We start from the raw sequence: 19,079 nt of genomic DNA, 5'->3' as shown, positions 1-19,079 counted from the left end.
TGTTTTAACCCGGCGAATACGATATATTGCCGTGTACACCGCTTGTCAGGTTAGAAGCAGTTTTGATTATTGTGCTCACATACTTTAAGGGCCTATAGAATGTAGCTGATATAGAAAAAACTAAATGTATGACACCACAAACAAATAAAAATATATCATTCATGAAAACTGATTTGTTCATCGTGTCATAGTTTTACTTTCCTCTTTCGTCTACTCCAGACGGGACTTTTTTTTAAGAGAAACTCGGCGGGTTTTCTAGAAAAGCAGAGGACGCTTTCCCTACCGGTGCACCTGGTCCATGCTCCCAGTTTTTAGTGGAGTCCGAGTTTCTCATTTGCTTTTGTTACTTTGTATGTATGATTTTAGTTACTTTATGTTCTTTGTTGTGTGTGTCTGTTTTCCATGTCTGGTCTTCGTCCCTGGATTACATTCTTTTGATTACCGCTATAACCTTGGTTCCCTTGGTTACTTTTAAATATAAAACCAACACCATCTGATTACAATTCTAAATATAGAAAATGATGTATATGTATTTTCCTGTCAAAGGACGTGAGAAGGGGAAATAGAAAGGGAAATTATTCTCTACTTTCGACAAACAAGGAAATTTTTAATTGCAATTCTCTCGTTGTTCTGAAATAAACGGGTGAGTTACCGATTTGACTATGAAATCATCAAATATTTACTTATTTCGTTGATTATGTTTTTTTTTCTGCTCTGTTAATATCATACATTGTATATTTTATTGCACTGTCATAGCATAAGTTTGGTCGAATGGAAGAGAATATAAAGTACATCACTCTATGATGTCGTTCTGATAACATGCAGTTTGCTTGTTAATTTCAATTCCCAATTGGCGAATGACTAATAATGTTTAAACCTACTTCTTAGCCCGTAAATATAGTGTTCATTTATAAAAAAAAGTTCATAAACTAATGTGTGATGATTAAATGAATTGTAGAGAGATATTTAAATTCTTGGAGTCAATATTTCATTGCCCTTTTAAAATTTATAAGTATCTGCGCATGTGATGTCTGAAATCATCTCCATACCGTTCCTATGAAAATTGTACAGGAGATTACAATGGGAGGACCTACCAAAATTATCCTGCACAATTTTTGTGTACTTACCAATTAAGTTATAAAAAAACTTTTAGATATGAATAACTAGTACAAGTTAATTTTGGTCTAAGCTTGTAGACTTCTCTGTACTGTCTGTCGTGGATTAAACTATTTTGCTATGTATTACTTCTAGATAATACATTGTCTAAACCTTTCTTCTGTGATCGGGGCCTTATTATAGTTGTATTTACACTTGCTGGAAACCTTTTAGTGATCTCGGAAAGTATTTACTATATTGTATTTAGGTTATACGTTTGCACATATGTTGCGTTTAACTATATCTGTTCTTTTTTTTTCGCTTGTCTCTTGATTTTATCCTTAATAATTCTGTTTACCAATGTTTTCTTATATGAAATTTTAAGTAGAAATGTTCTTTTTATTTCAGATGAAAAATGCTTAGAATTGTTAGATCAGTTTTTGTAATTCCGTTTACCGCTGGTCAAACGTTTCAAAGAAATGACGGAACTTTTTCACGTGACGGAAGTATTTCCGGCATTGTTTTACTTCTTGGGATACTTGTGATGGTCGTAGAAGTACTTCTGGCTGGGTCATCTTCAGAGGCTGAAAAAATAAGTTCCGTTGATATTGTACAAGTAATTTCAAATATCTGGACGATCTTAGCAACTGGCTCCTGTCTTGTTGTAACTGCTTACTTCTCACACAATAGGAACATTGTCATGAATAATACAAACTGGGATACTTGTACCAAAATAAAGCTTCGATTCCTGTGGATTTTTACCCTTGCTCGAACTGCACATGGATGTTTGTACTTGACTTCATCTGTCGATTGTCTTCATATGCGATACTCAGATGAAAAAAATGAGCAAGAGATAGTTTCCATTGTTTTCATTGTGATTTTTTCCCTTATTCAAACAGGTTTTTTGACTTTCTTTTGTCAATATAAATTTCACAGTAACCTTACTGTCTATTACTCACTTCTGGTCATCTTTATGGGAAATATTTCCATATTTGTAAGTGCATTTGTCAACACATTGAAAGAAATACAAGAGGATACAAACAATGTTACAATAAATTCGCATACAGATAATATATCGTGTAGTGAAACTTCATCTTTCCACAAAGTTGTTCAGAAAGTCAGACCGTTCTTAGAGCCGACAGTTTGTGAAAATGCCTTGTTATCCATCCTTTTTTTAATTGAAATGTGGCCGAATACCAACATACACTCCTTTACATATGATCAATTAAATCGACGACCACATGACTCTCACACGTACCTCACCATTAACGAGACCCATGGCGGCGATGAAGATCCATATGAAGAAGTTGTTATTGATGAGAATAGTCCAATTTATAGGAGACATTCGTACAAAAGAAATGATATACTGTCAAGGCATTTCTCATATGTTAACTCAAGCCATCGAACCAGGAAATTTTTGGGTATTTCTTTTCCTGTGTTGATCAACATTCCAGCAATCGTCTTATATGGCTTAAAAATCAATGGTAATAAGAACTTGACAATGCCTCTGAATGTTTACAACGATGTGGCTTTAACTCTGACATTTATTTTTGTTGTTAAGTGCTTTTATGATATGCAGGCACAATGCATACCGACATCAAACTTCCAAAGCCTCAATGGACATGATAAAATGTTGATTACAAGTTACCTAGGAACTTTGGCATATTACACGATGCGGTTATCGTCAAATATATTCCTAATTCCCTCTGGAGACATTCGTTATGCTGTCATTTACCAGTATATTGTGTACATATTTTCAACGTATTTTCAAACTATATTCTTACTTCAGATGAGAAATTACGAGAAGATTGGGTCCCGCTCTACTCTGTTCTCCATTGAATATACCACTATCTTATTGTCATCTGACAACCTTATCACATGGTTTATTGATACCTTTATATCCTCTCAGTATGTTTTCAGATCCGACGCTTCCTTTCAGTTATACGGACGTGCAATGTGGATAGGGTTTTATACATTTTTGTTTCCGTTTGTTATATTTTTCAGATTTAAATGTTTTGTGTTATATTATGGATTGTTTGATAGATTGCGACAACGATGAGAAATCAATTGTTGTCGATGCTGACTTCAATGTTCACTTTATAAGCATTTAACAAGTAAATATAGTATAAATAATGTATACAACACACGTCGCGGAGTAACAAATGATAAAACAATTTTTTTTACTTATTTTACGTAACTGTTTCAAATTTACGATCAAGCAACAATGATAGTTCCAAGACTTACAATTTTAAAGATTGGTAGCTCACATGACCAAAATTTTACAAAAGGTAATTAAATTGTGAAGGTTTCGTCCACAAACATATGTAAGTTGTATTTTGATGTATGACTTATTATATCAGACAATTTTCATTTTTTAGTGTTTTTACAGAATGATAATCTACTAAACACGTTTTGAATTTGAATCTTAAAAGTCAAGAAAGGTCTACGCTACCCTGTAATTTGTGAATAGCCTAACATATTTTATTGTGTTTTAGTGAAGATATCCTGGCTTTTGATATCAAAAAATAAAATAAAATAAATAGATAAATAAAAAAAAGGCAACAATACTATAACTTCTTGTATACATCCAGTACACTGGGTAATTTAAGTTGAACGAAGTCATATAACGGTTATCAATATATACGAATTAAACCTTACAACCCTAGCAATGAGAGCCTGATTTCAGTCTGACAGGAAGGAATCTAGTTATACACCAGGTGATACTAAAATAAGGATCTTTGACCTTTAACTAAGAAATATATTCAATTTCGTCTTATTACAAGTTACACCTGCCCCATATTCAATTATCATTTTAAGATTTGTACGATAATGCCAGTTTTTAACGCCCTTTACCACTCTTTTTAATCACACATTGACTGTCCAATTTAAGTTGAATGAAAGTATGCATGCCCCAATATTTATGAATAGTCATTGCCAGTTGCTTAATCTGAATCCTTAACCGATTCCCAGGTCAATATCATAAGCGACCCAAAAGATCGCTACAACGTTCCTCTTTTAAAACACATAAACGTGTCTATGCGTGTTTTTTTTAATGTTTGTATTAGAAGTTTACATTAAAAGATAAAATGATCGGTTAGCATTGAATTTATGTTATATTACCCAGTTTCCGATTCAAACACAGAAGTAAGTTACAATTGACTATGACATAGCGTACGGTGTTGGTGTCATTGTTGGTAACGTCGAAATCGACAAAATTTGACGTCTTTTTTTGTATTGCGACGTACATCGTTCTATAATTGTCATATGTAAAAAGAAGTGTTCTTATTTAATTGTTTACATAAAATAACACACACGACATGTTTTATTATTAATTATCCGATTCGACATTAATTTTTCGTACGTTTTGGTCACCTGAAATGATCAGATTACATCCTGATATGGTAAATGGTTTGGCATCATTTGAAAATGATTTGAAGGAAATTTTATCCTATGAGAAAAATGTTAGGAATTATGAAAACAAATTTCGTAATGCGCTAGTAAAAAGTAAAGCACCCTCACTAAAACAGAAAGCCAAAACAAACCTACAAGCAAACAAGTCAGTAGCACCCCCCCTCCCCCCCGGAAATCATATTGCGAAAGCGTATAAAGTGCGTCTTTCCTTTTTGGTTTTATATCTCTTATGTAGATGTATGGCAAATCTCCTTCTTTGAGAAAATTTGAGAGCGAAATTTCCCGTTTTTATTATACGAAGAAAAAAAACTTGAGGTCGTATAATGTTATGGCGCAGTCGCCGTCAGCGTCGTCGTCGTGGTCTGGAGACACTTCATTTCCGATAACTTTAGTTGTGGTTGATATGATTTTCCCAACGACTTATTTAATTCGGACTCTGTTGCCCCTGCCGCTTTAGAAAAAGGGGCCAAAAAGGGTAGAAATACGTATTTTATTAAAACCCATGTAGATTGGTTTCTTTTTCGATTTTAAATATTCTGTTTTTAATGTGTTCTTTATTTAATTCGGCTAAACAAATGTACAGCAGATTTTATGTGTTTTGGACCGTTTTCAAGTTATAGGGGGTCAAAGTTGGGCAACGCCTAAAACATTTTCATAACTTTTTGTCTTTTTTTTCTTGTCCGATTTCGAAATTTTTTATTTCATTGGATTATTCAATGGATTCCTCAATAATAATCCAATCAGATTTTGGATATGTCTTACGGTTTTCGAGTCATAAGGGGTCAAAAAGACCACACCAGAAAAAAATATTCTTTAGTTTTGTTTTTGGTCCGATTTGAAAAAAAATGAAAATAATAAAAATGTTTTTGCAATATTTGTACAGCTTATTATATCTTATAGCTAAACTAATGGTCAAGAGGTAATTAGGCGATCATGAAATACGTTGACTTCACAATATTTTACTAGCGCACGTCTACAGATTTCAAAATACTTTGTTGCAGGCACGCTGATCCCGATTTCACCAGGACATCATTGCATATGAACAGATAGGACTGAGCGCAAAGGGAGGGGGGGGGGCTTTCTTTTTCCTGTTTTCTTTTCAACATTTCTTTCATTATTTCATCAGATTCGCTAAAATCGTGATTTTCTTTTATTCATTACGTCCACAGTCGTAATTATTTAATCTAGAATCATAACTTTTCAATACTTTTTATTGTTTTTACAATTGACGTTAAAAGAGTTTTTACGTCGCAAAACAGAACGTTACTTTGGAAACGTCAAAAATGCGCTTTGTGACATTTTTGTAAGACATGATTTACATATATATATACACAAATTTTAGGTGTTGCGACATTTTGGTTTGACACAGACAAAATGCTGGGCTTAGATACATGTTCAAACAAGTACAGTTATTTTTAGTATAAACTATCTGCAACATATATACATGTAAAATTCAAAATTTCATAGTTATTAGTTCACTCAAAGCTAACAAAAAAAGCTTTTGATGAAGACTGGTAGAACGCAACGTGTAGAAAACGTCGGAAAAAAGACAACGTGACATCACAACATACATGCGTATTTATTTACTATTAGACAATAAAACTCATTATTTTTAGAACAAACATGATATTGTGAATATTTATACAGTCCTTTAAGCGTGAATATACTTTGGTAAAAACACTATTCGTTGTTATATTTTACAACCGTAAGCAAGAAAGTAGCCAATGGCCAACGTCGAAAAAATTAAGATTTGTGACATAATTGAAATACGGACAAAAAGGTTTTTAATAAAAAGACTGATTGAACATTTTATATATATTTTCATTGGGGTTATGTAATAAATTGTCAATATAGATAACAAATGTCCCGATTTAAAAAATCTGTTCGCATAACTTTAAAAAAAAAATATTTAACATTTTGTCTTCAAATCGCTTTCTTTTCATTTTTACAATGTCAACATCAAAGGGGTGACATTTTTACAATGTCCACATCAAAGGGGTGACATTTTTACAATGTCCACATCAAAGGGGTGACATTTTTACAATGTCCACATCAAAGGGGTGACATTTTTACAATGTCCACATCAAAGGGGTGACATTTGTAATATTGTAATACGCTTTGGTCTTATCATTACGCCATGAAAAATATGACATAGTCTGCAGCACAAACTGATCTTTCCAAAAAAGTTTGTTTTATCAAAATACGTCAAGAAACAACTTAGATATATTGGTGAAATGGGAAACAAGCATTTCTTAATGTTACCCGTCCATATATGGAAATGGACGTTCCATCCACAATTAACGGCATCTTTCAAAGATTTATGATTGTAATCTTAAAACAACAACCATTTTCGATCATTTTAATACATTTATTGCCTTTGATAACTCCACATTCTAATAGCAATATTTCGGTTTTCGTAACCAGCCCCGGTGCAATCGAAAGTGACACCAACAATGTACACAACGTCTATATACTGTAAAGGTCAAATGTATTATCAGGACCCGATATCTATATGTAGCCATTGCCAGTTGTTCATTAATAATCTTCTTCCGGATGATTGAAAACATTCGGGTCATCACGGTTACGAAAGAGTACGCAATCATATCAAGAGAACCAAGATTTTAGCGGAAGTTACCAGATTTTAGAGCATATCACATTCGTACAATTTCGGATGTTGAAAGTAAGACAAAATCAGTGAAAGTGAATATTTGACGATTAGCGACTTCGAAGACTTCAGGTTAATACATGTTCATTGAAAATCTTATTTCATTTTACTTTACCCTTGGGATTGATTATTATCAATTAAATTATATAAAAAGCAATATTTTCTGTATTGTTAAGAACATTTATATACCAGTTGATCATACTCTGGATACAATTGCCTGGTTTATGTAACAATATACTGAGTACTATTTTTCTTAGCAGTCTATTATATTAAAATAAACCGGTACATTAAAAAATTAGGCCTTGTTATATCATCATCACTAAACAAAACTGGTGCAAGTATTTACGATTTTTTTGTGAAAAGACTGCAGTTGTATATATTCTTGATCGGTAATCAAAGTACTGACGTACTGAGTCAATGAAGGCCTTCATAGGTTGCTCAGTGCAAAGAAGACTACAATTATTGTACATTGATTGTATAAAAAGTTTTCCATAATTACAATATTTTATAAATTGAAATATAGACTGACTGACACAATGCATGTACTTGAAAGTATTGCAATTAATTTTAAGTTGATGTTCTCTGAAAAGGTATTTGAAAAAAAAAAGAAATGGCACATTTGTTCAAAAGTATCAAAGTACAGTACTGTCTAATGAAGTAGACATTTTCTTACCGAAGTAGAGAATTATTTAAATGGTATATTATCAAATAAAACCTGTTATATTCATATATGTTGCATCATATTTCAACAATTTAGCATTACATTTTCGCAGAAATTATGTTGCGTTATTTGCATAAGAACCTTTGTTTAAGGCCGTTTATCATCCACATCTTGGAATAATCCGGCAAATTAAAACAAAAAAAAAAAAAAAAAAAAACATCAAAATTTGACATGATGCTCATCTGGTGAAGGATGACGCGAAGGTACTAATTAACGGTGGCCACAGGTGTAGATAATTAAAACTTGTTCGCAACTCATGGAGCATTAATGAAGAAAGAATGATGTCTACATTAGGGATGCTTTTGTGAAGTTACCGATCTTAAAAAAAATAGTTGCAACTTTTCTCCTTAACCTAGCCTGACAACCCGGTAATATTTTTGTTCCACAAGTTTCTCTTAAATATATATATTTAGCGATCCTAGGGTCGCTTATGATATTGACCTGTAGGGAACCAGTGAGATTTCCTTTCTCCAAAGGTCACGTGATAAATTAATACGCATGGGATGGTTGGCGACTGTTCGACTGTCACCACGTGATCAAACAGTCCGATGAAATAAGTTGTAAAATAGTGCGAACTTATTATACGGACTTCTAAATGAAATGAAAGATGCGGAATTTCTCTTGCATGCTCGTTTTGATAAACTATGTATGTTATGGTTATTTTCAATCCTTTCCAATTCACATTTCGCTCTTTTCCATTGACAATTATCTGTGCCTAGACACTTGATCGCGGATGCTTGTGAGTGTTACTGTAGGAGTAATCAAGGGAACCAAGGTTATAGCGGTAATCAAAAGAATGCAATCCAGGGACAAAGACCAGACATGGAAAACAGACATACACAACAAAGAACATAAAGTAACTAAAATCATACATACAAAGTAACAAAAGCAAATGGGCAACTCGGACTCCACTAAAAAATGGGAGCAAGGACCAGGTGCACCGGTAGGGTAAGCGTCTTCTGCTTTTCTAGAAACACCCGCCGAGTTGCTCATAAAAAGTCAAGTCCGGGGTAGACAAACGAGGAAAGGAAAACTATGAACCGTTGAATAAATCAGTTTTCATGGTGCAGATGGATATACCATAACGATCCACGAGTTCATGATGACGACCATACAACTTCTGTAATGATGACTTCAATCTTGTAGCAACATAACCCTATTCCAGAAACCTATTTGTTAGAGTTCTAGCGCGATACAAAAAGTCTGCGTAGTTTCGGCAAGCTCTGGCATAACGTATGAGTTGTGATATGAACACTCCATACGCAGGTGCTGAAGGGATGTTGCCACAGATGAAAGAATTCAAATAATAATTCAAATTTCAGATGTAAAATAAAATATCTCCTCAACGAAGCAAGATTTCGTGTGATACCTAGGTCAATTTCAGCCGCTGTCGTGGCTTCATTGACAAAAATGACCCTCGGAAGACTCGTTGCATTGGACCATTGCGGTATTCCTGGGCCCATTATTACAGACATTTATGACAAAATAAGATGCAGGTATAAACATTGAATATATTGATATCTTTATAAATAATAACGGCTTTTACAGTTTTACATCAACTAGGATTTATTTTCTTCATAATTTACAAAACATTTAAGATGTGAGCTATAAACAGATAAACATTCTGTTTTTGTTAAAGATACAAAACTAGTAAAAACACTGAATTGTTGAATTCTGGAATAATTTTGAATAATGGACTTGGAGTAAATTTGTTGCAAACGAAAATAATGGATGTAATTGCTGTTTCCTGGAATGTTTTAAATGGAAGATTTATAACCCTTAGTAACTCATTTGAGCTGTATATTGTTGAATCATTTTTCATGTGTCTAACCCTTCGCCATGCATGTAGGACGCTAGTCTTTCGTATAACTACATGCATTGTGATAAAAATACTGTTCTTATTTTTTCTATAATATGTCCGCAAAGATTCCAAAATACATCATGACTAATGAAATCGACTGGTGTCATAGCTAATGGTAATACCATATAATTACAGCTTGGTTAAATCCAAGTAAAATGTACTACGGGAAAGTTTGTAAGACCTACCACTAAAAGAGTATAAAATTATAATGAATTAGGTAGAACACTCTTTGGATAAGCCACGCATGTCTAAGGGAAAGTTCATAATAATCCCTTTCGAAAGAGAAAAAAGTGTGGCTATATATAATGGCTAGAATTATGAAGTGAAAGTAGTAAAAATTTTGACTAAGGGTTAGAAATATGAAATATAATTGGTATAAATATTTGATTAAGAGTTAGCCATGCATGCATGGATAAGGGTTAGAAATATGAAACATAATTGGCATGAATATTTGACTAAGGGTTAGCCATGCATGCATGGCTAAGGGTTATAACACATGAAAAATGATTCAACAATATACAGCTGAAATGAGTTACTAAGGGTTATAAATCTTCCATTTAAAAAAATCCAGGAAACAACAATTCTACCCATTGTTTTCGTTTGCAACAAATTTACTCCAAGTCCATTATTCAAAATTATTACAGAATTCAACAATTTAGTGTTTAAAGATCATTACTCTGTATAACAGGTCAACTTAGACTGGAATCTTGCTCTTAGTGCTTATAAGGCAAAAGTTCGTTTTGATTACTGTTTTATTTATTCTAATTATAGTATAAGAAGTTTATTTAAGATCACCTTAGATCATTTTTTTTCTGCAATAAAGGATGAACTAAATACTGAATAGAAACGTTAAAACAGCAATGGTGGTTACAAATCCTCGTATGAAAGCGCGAATACCGTTCATATGATTTACATACATTCATAGAGAGAACAATGTAGCATATTTGTCTTTGGATATTTTCTTCTAAAGATACATGTACACTAATTATTTATTTTCTACAATTTCTCGTTGTCGATCAATAGTGATAACACGTGATTACCTGGATTTACATTAGAGCTATATACGGATACTCTAAATGATATGTCTTGACTTAATCCCCATATCAATCTTGGATACGTTGCACCGTTATCAATGTAAACCATAAGTTTGTTTGTTTTTTATTTCATTATTTTTTCAGTAGCTGCTGCAAATGCATGTTTATAGTTTGTTTTGTTTGCACTGCACTGTTCAATAGTTTGGGACAAAATAAAAATTCTCCATTTGTATTTCTTTTCTGTATTGACATTTACTTTAAACTGAGACCATTTCTTTAGCTTAAGAAGTATTTATTTTGACTTCTACGGGGCTGTTCAGAGACAGGATTGTCTTCGTATGTTGTACTGACTTATTCCATTAATTCATGTTGCTCACGCCTACTTAAAGGAAGAAAAATTAGCATGATAGAACAAATCATATCGTGTTATAGTTTGGGGAAATCATAACGGATCTTTCTGGGGCCGGAAAATCTCATTCACATTGCTTGAAATCGTAATTTGCTAGTTGCAATTCATTGTACATTTGTTGTAAATTGATTTACCAGAGGAGGAAAGATAATTCAAAGTCCCCATGTGTTAACACAGCAACGTCATCGTGTCAGTAGAAATGTCATTTGTTATTTCAGTAAAAATAATACCACCAGTTTAGGAGAAAAAAATATTCACTGTGAATAAATTGAATCGTTGAATAACAGAGTATCGAATGAGAGAGAGAGAGAGTTTATAACGTTGCCTAGCAAGAAAGAAATGTTACTTTTTTCATTATTGATAACCGCTAAACCTCTGCTGCCATAAAGTACAAATAAATCTTCAAAAATAATTTAAACAGGATGAAGAAATCTGATTAAAAAGATTTTTTTAGACGCATTTCAATATTCATCATAATGTTCTCGACACAGCAAGGGAAAACTATTGTTTGATTTTAGTTCTAAGGACATCTGGATTATCAAACTCCATGGTGATTAGTCACGTGACGCGTTTACATATTTAATATAACATTTAAGCTGCTAAACGCATGACTACATTATTTTCCAATCGAAAACAAATTTAATATGTTTTTATTTTGTGCATTACCTTTTTATGTCTTATTAGGTAAAACGCTAATTGTAAAAATGAACTAAACCTTAGCACAATAAATACTACAGATATAGAGCATTTTTAGGACACAGTTACTGTTTACAAGTTGTTCTTGGATAATTGTTTTTTCTGTTGAAACTGAAGAGACTGTACGATAACAGGAATAACATTCCATTCAGTCTTGTCATAAGTCCTTGATCTAGTCCTAATATGGTGTATTCAATTCAACCTTTGTCATGTTTCCAAGTCTTCTGATCACAATATTTCATGTCTTTTTTCTTATGTAGTTCTGATATAGCGTCAAGATCGAGAAGAAAACAATAAAAGCTATGCAAACTTTTGTATATTTACTGATAATTGTTTCATGAATACATTTACATGTACATAGCCTATATGCCATACTGGTGACAAGTTTAAACAAAAGGCTAACAAGAGCAGGAGTCGCTCACCTGTTCAGTATTGGAAGTTATGCCATATTCAACGCTTTCTATCAATATGTATTTTGGGTTTTTGGATAACAGAAAAATAAAACAAAAAAAAACAAAAACAAAAAAACTGGAAAAACTGTCAAAAGTGCATTTTAAGGGGATACACTCCATGAAAAAGAAACAGATTTTTCTGAAATTTGTACCAAAACTAGATCTTATTATACTGAATATTTTCAATTCTTTCAAAAACTATAGCTCTAACAATGAATCCTACTACAACTTCGTCCAAGGGGACTTTTGTAGGGCTTATCATAAAGACCATTTCATCAATTGAAAGTGTTTTCCCATCTACTACAGTTTTCAAGGTTTTGGCTGAAAACTACAAAAACATCATATTTCGCCTTATAGCAATAATTCAACAAGGAGTCCTCCGACAATTTTGATCCGGGAAGAATTTTGTACGCCCTTTTATGAAGATAATTTATGAAATCATTTAAAACTTTGTGTGTACGGGTTGATATGCTTTGTGATGCAATGTTATCTTCTGGTAAATTTTAGAATATTTGTTATTAAGGTACATTGTTGCCATCTACTAATCACACACAATGTGAATTTTTAAAACATCTGTGTCAAAATAATAGGCCAGCAGCAGCGCTAAGCTTGTCGTAAAAGGTGACTAAATAGTGCATGGAAATCTAGCCGGGGGCTAGGCGCTCAGCCCATAGAGCAACTGGGATGTGTGCCCCAGGTTGTGGAATGGGGTACCCCTGGCGTGTTATATGCTGGGGTTGTCAGGCTATAATACGGAAAATCGGACCACAAACCACAGTGGTGCACCGTGTTGGCAAATATGCCACGTTCCTCGCACGTTAAAGAACCCTGCTGTGGTATTCGATAGGAGTAGGAACCTTTGCGTTACGCCACAGGAGGCTAAATTGCCCGACCCTACCCACTTCTCCCTTCTTTCTTGTCACAATCAAAGTATGCCGACCTAATTATCTTTGTGTCCCATCCTTTTTTTCATTTCATCATCATCATTTCATGTTCATTTTATCATCCCTTTCATGTTCATCGCCTGAATATAGCTAAAATATTGCTGCTCGGACGTTAAACCCCAACAATCAATCAAACATTTAAAACATCTAGATTTTCTGTCATGTGTTTTGATATTATGTGCAGGGACTTTCTTACTATTATTGGAAATGATTTTAAAATTGATATTACGCATGATGCTTTAAATACAAAGCATACGGTTTTCTAACATTTTCTACAAGATTGGGACCTAAAGGCAGCACCTTCTGAAGAGACAAATCTAATCGGCTGTATAAGGAATATAAAGATAAGGAAAGAGAATTCCGGAAGCGGAAACGACGAATCGAAAAACTATGGAAGAAAAAAATACGAAGACGTTAGAAAGGCTGTCGAGATTGATATTAAAATTTTACAATAGTGTCCGAAAGTCGAAAAGCAAAAGTCCATCAGGGAGTAAACTAGCAAAAGGTGAACTACGCGATTCATGGGGTAAATACTTTGAACATTTGAAGTACTTTTCATACTAAAGTTGCCTCCAAGGTACATACATTATTTAACAGATCTGATAAAAAATATATTAGGATACTGGACACACAATCCTAGCGGAAGAAACATTTAACCAGGTGCGGACTTTGAAAAGAAATAAATCACCTAGGTAAGACAGAATTTTGAACGAACATATTAGGAACGGCGGAAAACCTGTCTTTAAACATCAGTGTAACTTTTTAACCTGATACTTGAACACGGATTGGAATCCCTTCATACAAAGGCCACAATAAGAATAAAATGGATCCGAACAAGTATCACACTGTAACTATAACATCATATTTAAGAAAGCTGTTTGAGAATGTTCTTTTAAACCGTATTCAAAAACATTTACAAATTTCTACCGTTATTGTATCTCATCCATTACAATTCGGGTTTGTAAAAGAACATGAAGCGATTCCAGCTTTTTGCACTTTAACGGAAGCGATCCAGTACAACGCAAAATGGAGTTCAAGTGTTTACTTATAAACCAAGGTAATGTTGTTGGTTCACAACAAATCCCGTGTATATTACTAGTCTACTACACAACTCTCCTGGGAGCGTCACTAAGTGACAGTCAGGTTAAGCTTCAGACTGTTTTCGATTATGCCAAAAAGTGGAGACTAAAATACAAATAAAAAAAAATCCTGATGGAAACGTGTCATACTTCCAACGGTGCACTATACCTGTGAAACCTCGGGAACCAATAGACAAACACGAAAAGGAAATGCTAGGCGTCACGCAAAGGTACTTTTCACGGTTGATATTGTAGTCCGACAGAATCATGTAACTCTAACGTGTACCTGTGCTCAGTTGAAGGTTATGTGGATAAAATTAAACTTCTACTATTTAATAGACTGTGTCATGCTCAAAGAGTATATTTTTATAAACAGCTGTTTAATTTGCATGTCGTACAAGTATTAACTGGCAAATGCAATGAATTATCAATTACATTTGAGTTTATTGAATTGTTACGCAAGTGTGACTTACTTTCATTCTTCGAAAATTATTTGAAGCACATTTTTATCCCACAAAAATACTCTATGGAAAATAAATGTAATTCGTTCTTTAGGCATTTCCGAAGAAAATAAATTGGAAACGTAGTGTTGAACGACGTCATGACTTACAGAGATCTACTTTAATTCATACAGTTTCATCTGAGCATAGGCTTTAAAGGCTGCGATATAATTTTCTCAAACATATTATTTATATATACATGGATTTTGCATGAATGGGTGCAAACTACAATGTATATTATGATTTTAAATATATTGTATCAACAAATGCAATCACAACATGGACTTAGTGTCTATTTTAACTACGAAGAGACGAGAAATTTTGTGATCAATTGCTCGATGACTTATTATTTTCTTAATCTCCGGCCAAAAAGAAAAAAACTCAAACTGATGTGCAATTTTTTTCGGTATTATACAAAAATCAAGGAAACATACATTTCAATTGAGCATATAACGTTTTTATTTCAATCAATCACAATTTTATGGAATTTTAAATTTATAAAACTACTGAAAATAAAGAATTTTGAGGAAAATCTTACGCGGTTTAGTATTTACAGGAAATTACTTTTTTATCCGCAATTCTTTGTAATAACTGACTCACGATTATAAACAAGGACTTGATATTCATAATTCGGAGACAAATATACTACTAAAATAACGACTTCATGACATCAAAGCGAAAAATCAAAACTATAAAAAAATTGCACAACATGTATGCGACCGTGCCAAACCTTTTTGTTTTCCTGTTTACCTCATAACCAAAATAAACAAGGCCTGGTATGAATCCGATACATATCTAATAGAAAATATCACCTATTTTCTTTTTGAATGAAAACTCCATAATATTTCACAAATACTGTCTAGTTAAACACATATTTACATTTTTGTTTAATAAAATGCACAGGAAATTAGACTTTTCAACCAATGAAGTAACTAGTGCATTTCAATCCATTCTCAAACCACATTCAATTTGTTACATTTTAAATACGATTTTGATCAGTGCTTTAACCCTGTTCATCCACTAAACATGCTGTAACTTATCATATTTGACTGAAGTCATTGAAGACTTAGCTGTGAAATGACACAACACAGAATATTAAGTGAACTTGTTGTTGAAATGTACAATGAAAAAAAAAAGATTTTGAACAAATATAAGATACCATTGAATCTCACTCATTCGACATTGGCCATCGACAATTTTTTGTATGGGGGGGGGGGGATTTTTTTTGTAGAACAAATATTAATTTCACTTTAAAGTAAATTGAAAAATAAAATTTTCTACGGCAAGAAAAAAATAAATTTAGTTCCACAATGGTAAAAAAAAATAATAATGTCGTATTCTGTTTTTAATAAATAAAAACGTTTAGGTACTTAAAAAATAAAAAAGAAGAGGAGAGGAGAGGAATGGCTACATCATAAACTGTCGTTCAACATTCATTTATAGTAATCCAGTATTTTAAACAAACTAATGAATGATACTCAGATTTAACACACATTAGACAAAGATCAGAATAAGAAAAAAAGTGTTTATAGGAAAAGTTTAAACAGGGGATAAACGAGGGGTTAAAAATAACAAATGTGGCAGACCGTATTTCTACCAAAAATACGCACACTACACTAAATATTATAACCAATTAAGATTTTATCTCGAACAGAAAAAAGATAAGAATACCAGGCCGTCCGATTATTTCTCGATGTGGTTTTCCAACGGAATACTTGGGTAGACCTCTTGACTATTTTCTGCTACCTATAGTTAGATGCCAGAAACTTATATACGCGACAGATTCGAACTTTTACAGTTTCTGAATGACTACAAATATCCTATGTACTTATGATATAACAAGCATGTATACAAACATGTTCAGCCATGAACAAATTACGGCGGCTGAAAACGTCTACTTGGGAATGTAAAAAAAGACTATGCTATTCCACTTTCGAGCAAAGAGAACTTACTTCTTATTTTAGAATTAATTCTAAATGCTTATGAATTTAAATTTTCTCAATCTTATTTCATCTAGCGTATGGAGAGCCCTGTGCGGGTCCGGGTGTCAAAAAACTAGACCCACAGCAGCGCTAGGCTTGTAAAAGGCGACTAAATTGTGCTCACAACCCTGCTGGGGCCAGGGCGCTCTGCCCACAGAGTAACTTGTTTGTGTGCCCCAGGTGGTGGAATGGGGAACCCCTGGCATGCAACAAGCTGTGGTCGTCAGGCCATAATACGGAAAACCTGACCGCAAACTATAAAACTACAGTGGTGCGTCATGTTGGGAAAGATGCCACGTTCCTTGCACGTTGGAGAACCCTGCTATGGTAATCTATCGGAGTAGGAACCTTTGCGCTCCGCAACAGGAGGCTAAATGGTCCGACACTACCCACCTCTGCCTATTTCCAGTGGCTATCGAAATTTGTCAACCCGATTATCCTTGTGTCTTACCCCATTTTTCATTTCATCATCATTTTATGTTCGTCGCCTGAATATAGCTGAAATATTGCTGCTCGGGCGTTAAACCCCAACAATTAATTAATCAATCAATCAATCAATCATGTTCATCGCCTGGATATAGCTGAAATATTGCTGCTTGGACGTTAAACCCCAACAATCAATCAATCAATCTAGCGTATGGGATGTGCAATGAGGTCAGTCCATAGCCCTCAAGTATGTGGCATATGAGCGTGTAAATTTATTAACTTAAGTCGGTGTTGGAAAGTTCCAAAACAAGCACAACATAACTATACATTGATACATCGAAAGCTGTGTTGTCTTTCATGGATCTTTTGAGCATCTTCAAATGTATTTGATTGCTAATAAAGATCATGAACTACGCAAATTTACTTGTACGTTCTCTAAGTCCTCACTAAATTTCTAAGACTTTAACTAATTACAAGGGCATAATGTTTGAAGCAATCAACCTACTAGATTCCAACATAAAGGAAACTGAAAGTTTCCTATACCTGCATAACAAAATATTAACATTAGTAACGACCACCCATAGTAGCCTTTAAACGAGGAAATAGCAGTCTGTGGTCAAGTTTTAATACACACGTCTATCAAGAAATAATGCTCCATAGCTCTGTTTATCTGATAAAATAATCACTTGTATATACTGTTCTTAAATATTCATCTTTGACATTATACATGTGTTTATGAAACTAATTAATACTTTTATTATTTTTTGTGTGTGGTGGCTGATGATCGGAATCCAATAAAATATCTGTGAAATATACTTGTTATATGTGTATATGTATTACAAAATGATTGAAATACAATCATGAAGTTATTAATAGATAACTTCCTGTATAATTAATATATTTCGGGATGCTAAAAAGACAAAATATACAAGGTTATCAATCTAGATTGACCATACATTGACTGTGGCGTGGGCTCTGTTGTTATAGAAGAGGCAAGTTAGAAAAGCTCCTCGTCCAATTTTTGGCTACAGACAAAGTCATGTCTTGTTTAGGCAATAAAATATAATAAATAAAATAATTTTCATTCAACCTTAATTAATTTTAGTTCGCCTAACTTGGCCTTATTAAGAATAAAATATCTGACTGAGCCGAATCTTTATTACTTTAATATATTCTTTGATTTTTTTTATAATATTTTCCATTTATTGTTTATTGTGAAGTCGCCTGGCAAAAAAATCTGTCATATACCTGAAAAAAAAATTCATTTCCTATTTAAAAACAAATAAGTAGAGCATAATAAAATATTTTAGCAACATTGAAAATCACAAGCCTCGCCCCTACCCCCACCTCAGTATAAAAACGGTCGGTGTGTTTTTGTAGTAGATTGTAAGACATTTTTGTCTAAGGTATATAAAGTAGTGTACACTTTGCATCCTGATGGTTTTGTCGATTCCATTGTCTAAGGTATATTAAGTACTGTACACTCTGCACCCTGGTGGTTATGTCGATTCTATTGTCTAAGGTATGTATAGTAATGTACACTTTATATGGTAATGGTTATATATACTCTATTTATTTATGAATTTTATTACAAACAGTCTTGATGACATTGATTTCAGATTTATATTTCATTCCCCAGGTGCCAGTGAACACTGTTTAGATAAAAAAATATTTAACAAACACTTTTACAAATAAATTAACCAATTCTTTCAAAAGTTTAGAAGTGATCTTGCCCTATCTTCACGAGAACGTTTTCCTTCGAAGAACGATTCACGTTAAGGGCTGGGAGACAAGCAACGATTTT

General features: G+C 33.4%; 1 protein-coding gene across 1 annotated transcript; it reads left to right on the top strand.

Moving 5' to 3' along the window:
* The first annotated feature begins 513 nt into the window (after window positions 1-513).
* Window positions 514-3,305, top strand: LOC148618777 (uncharacterized). Its single transcript, XM_088577982.1, has 2 exons — window positions 514-643; window positions 1,504-3,305. Exon 2 carries the CDS (start codon window positions 1,511-1,513, stop codon window positions 3,152-3,154), a length of 1,644 nt encoding a protein of 547 aa, XP_088434108.1. The 5' UTR covers window positions 514-643; window positions 1,504-1,510; the 3' UTR covers window positions 3,155-3,305.
* Window positions 3,306-19,079: the final 15,774 nt, after the last annotated feature.

Source organism: Perna viridis, chromosome 4 (genome assembly GCF_037379345.1).
Source record: "Perna viridis isolate PV_CMFRI_1.1 ecotype Kerala chromosome 4, ASM3737934v1, whole genome shotgun sequence".
Lineage (NCBI taxonomy): Eukaryota > Metazoa > Mollusca > Bivalvia > Mytilida > Mytilidae > Perna > Perna viridis.
The sequence above is the reverse complement of the archived record's forward strand: the minus strand, read 5'-3'. Positions and strand labels throughout refer to the sequence as shown.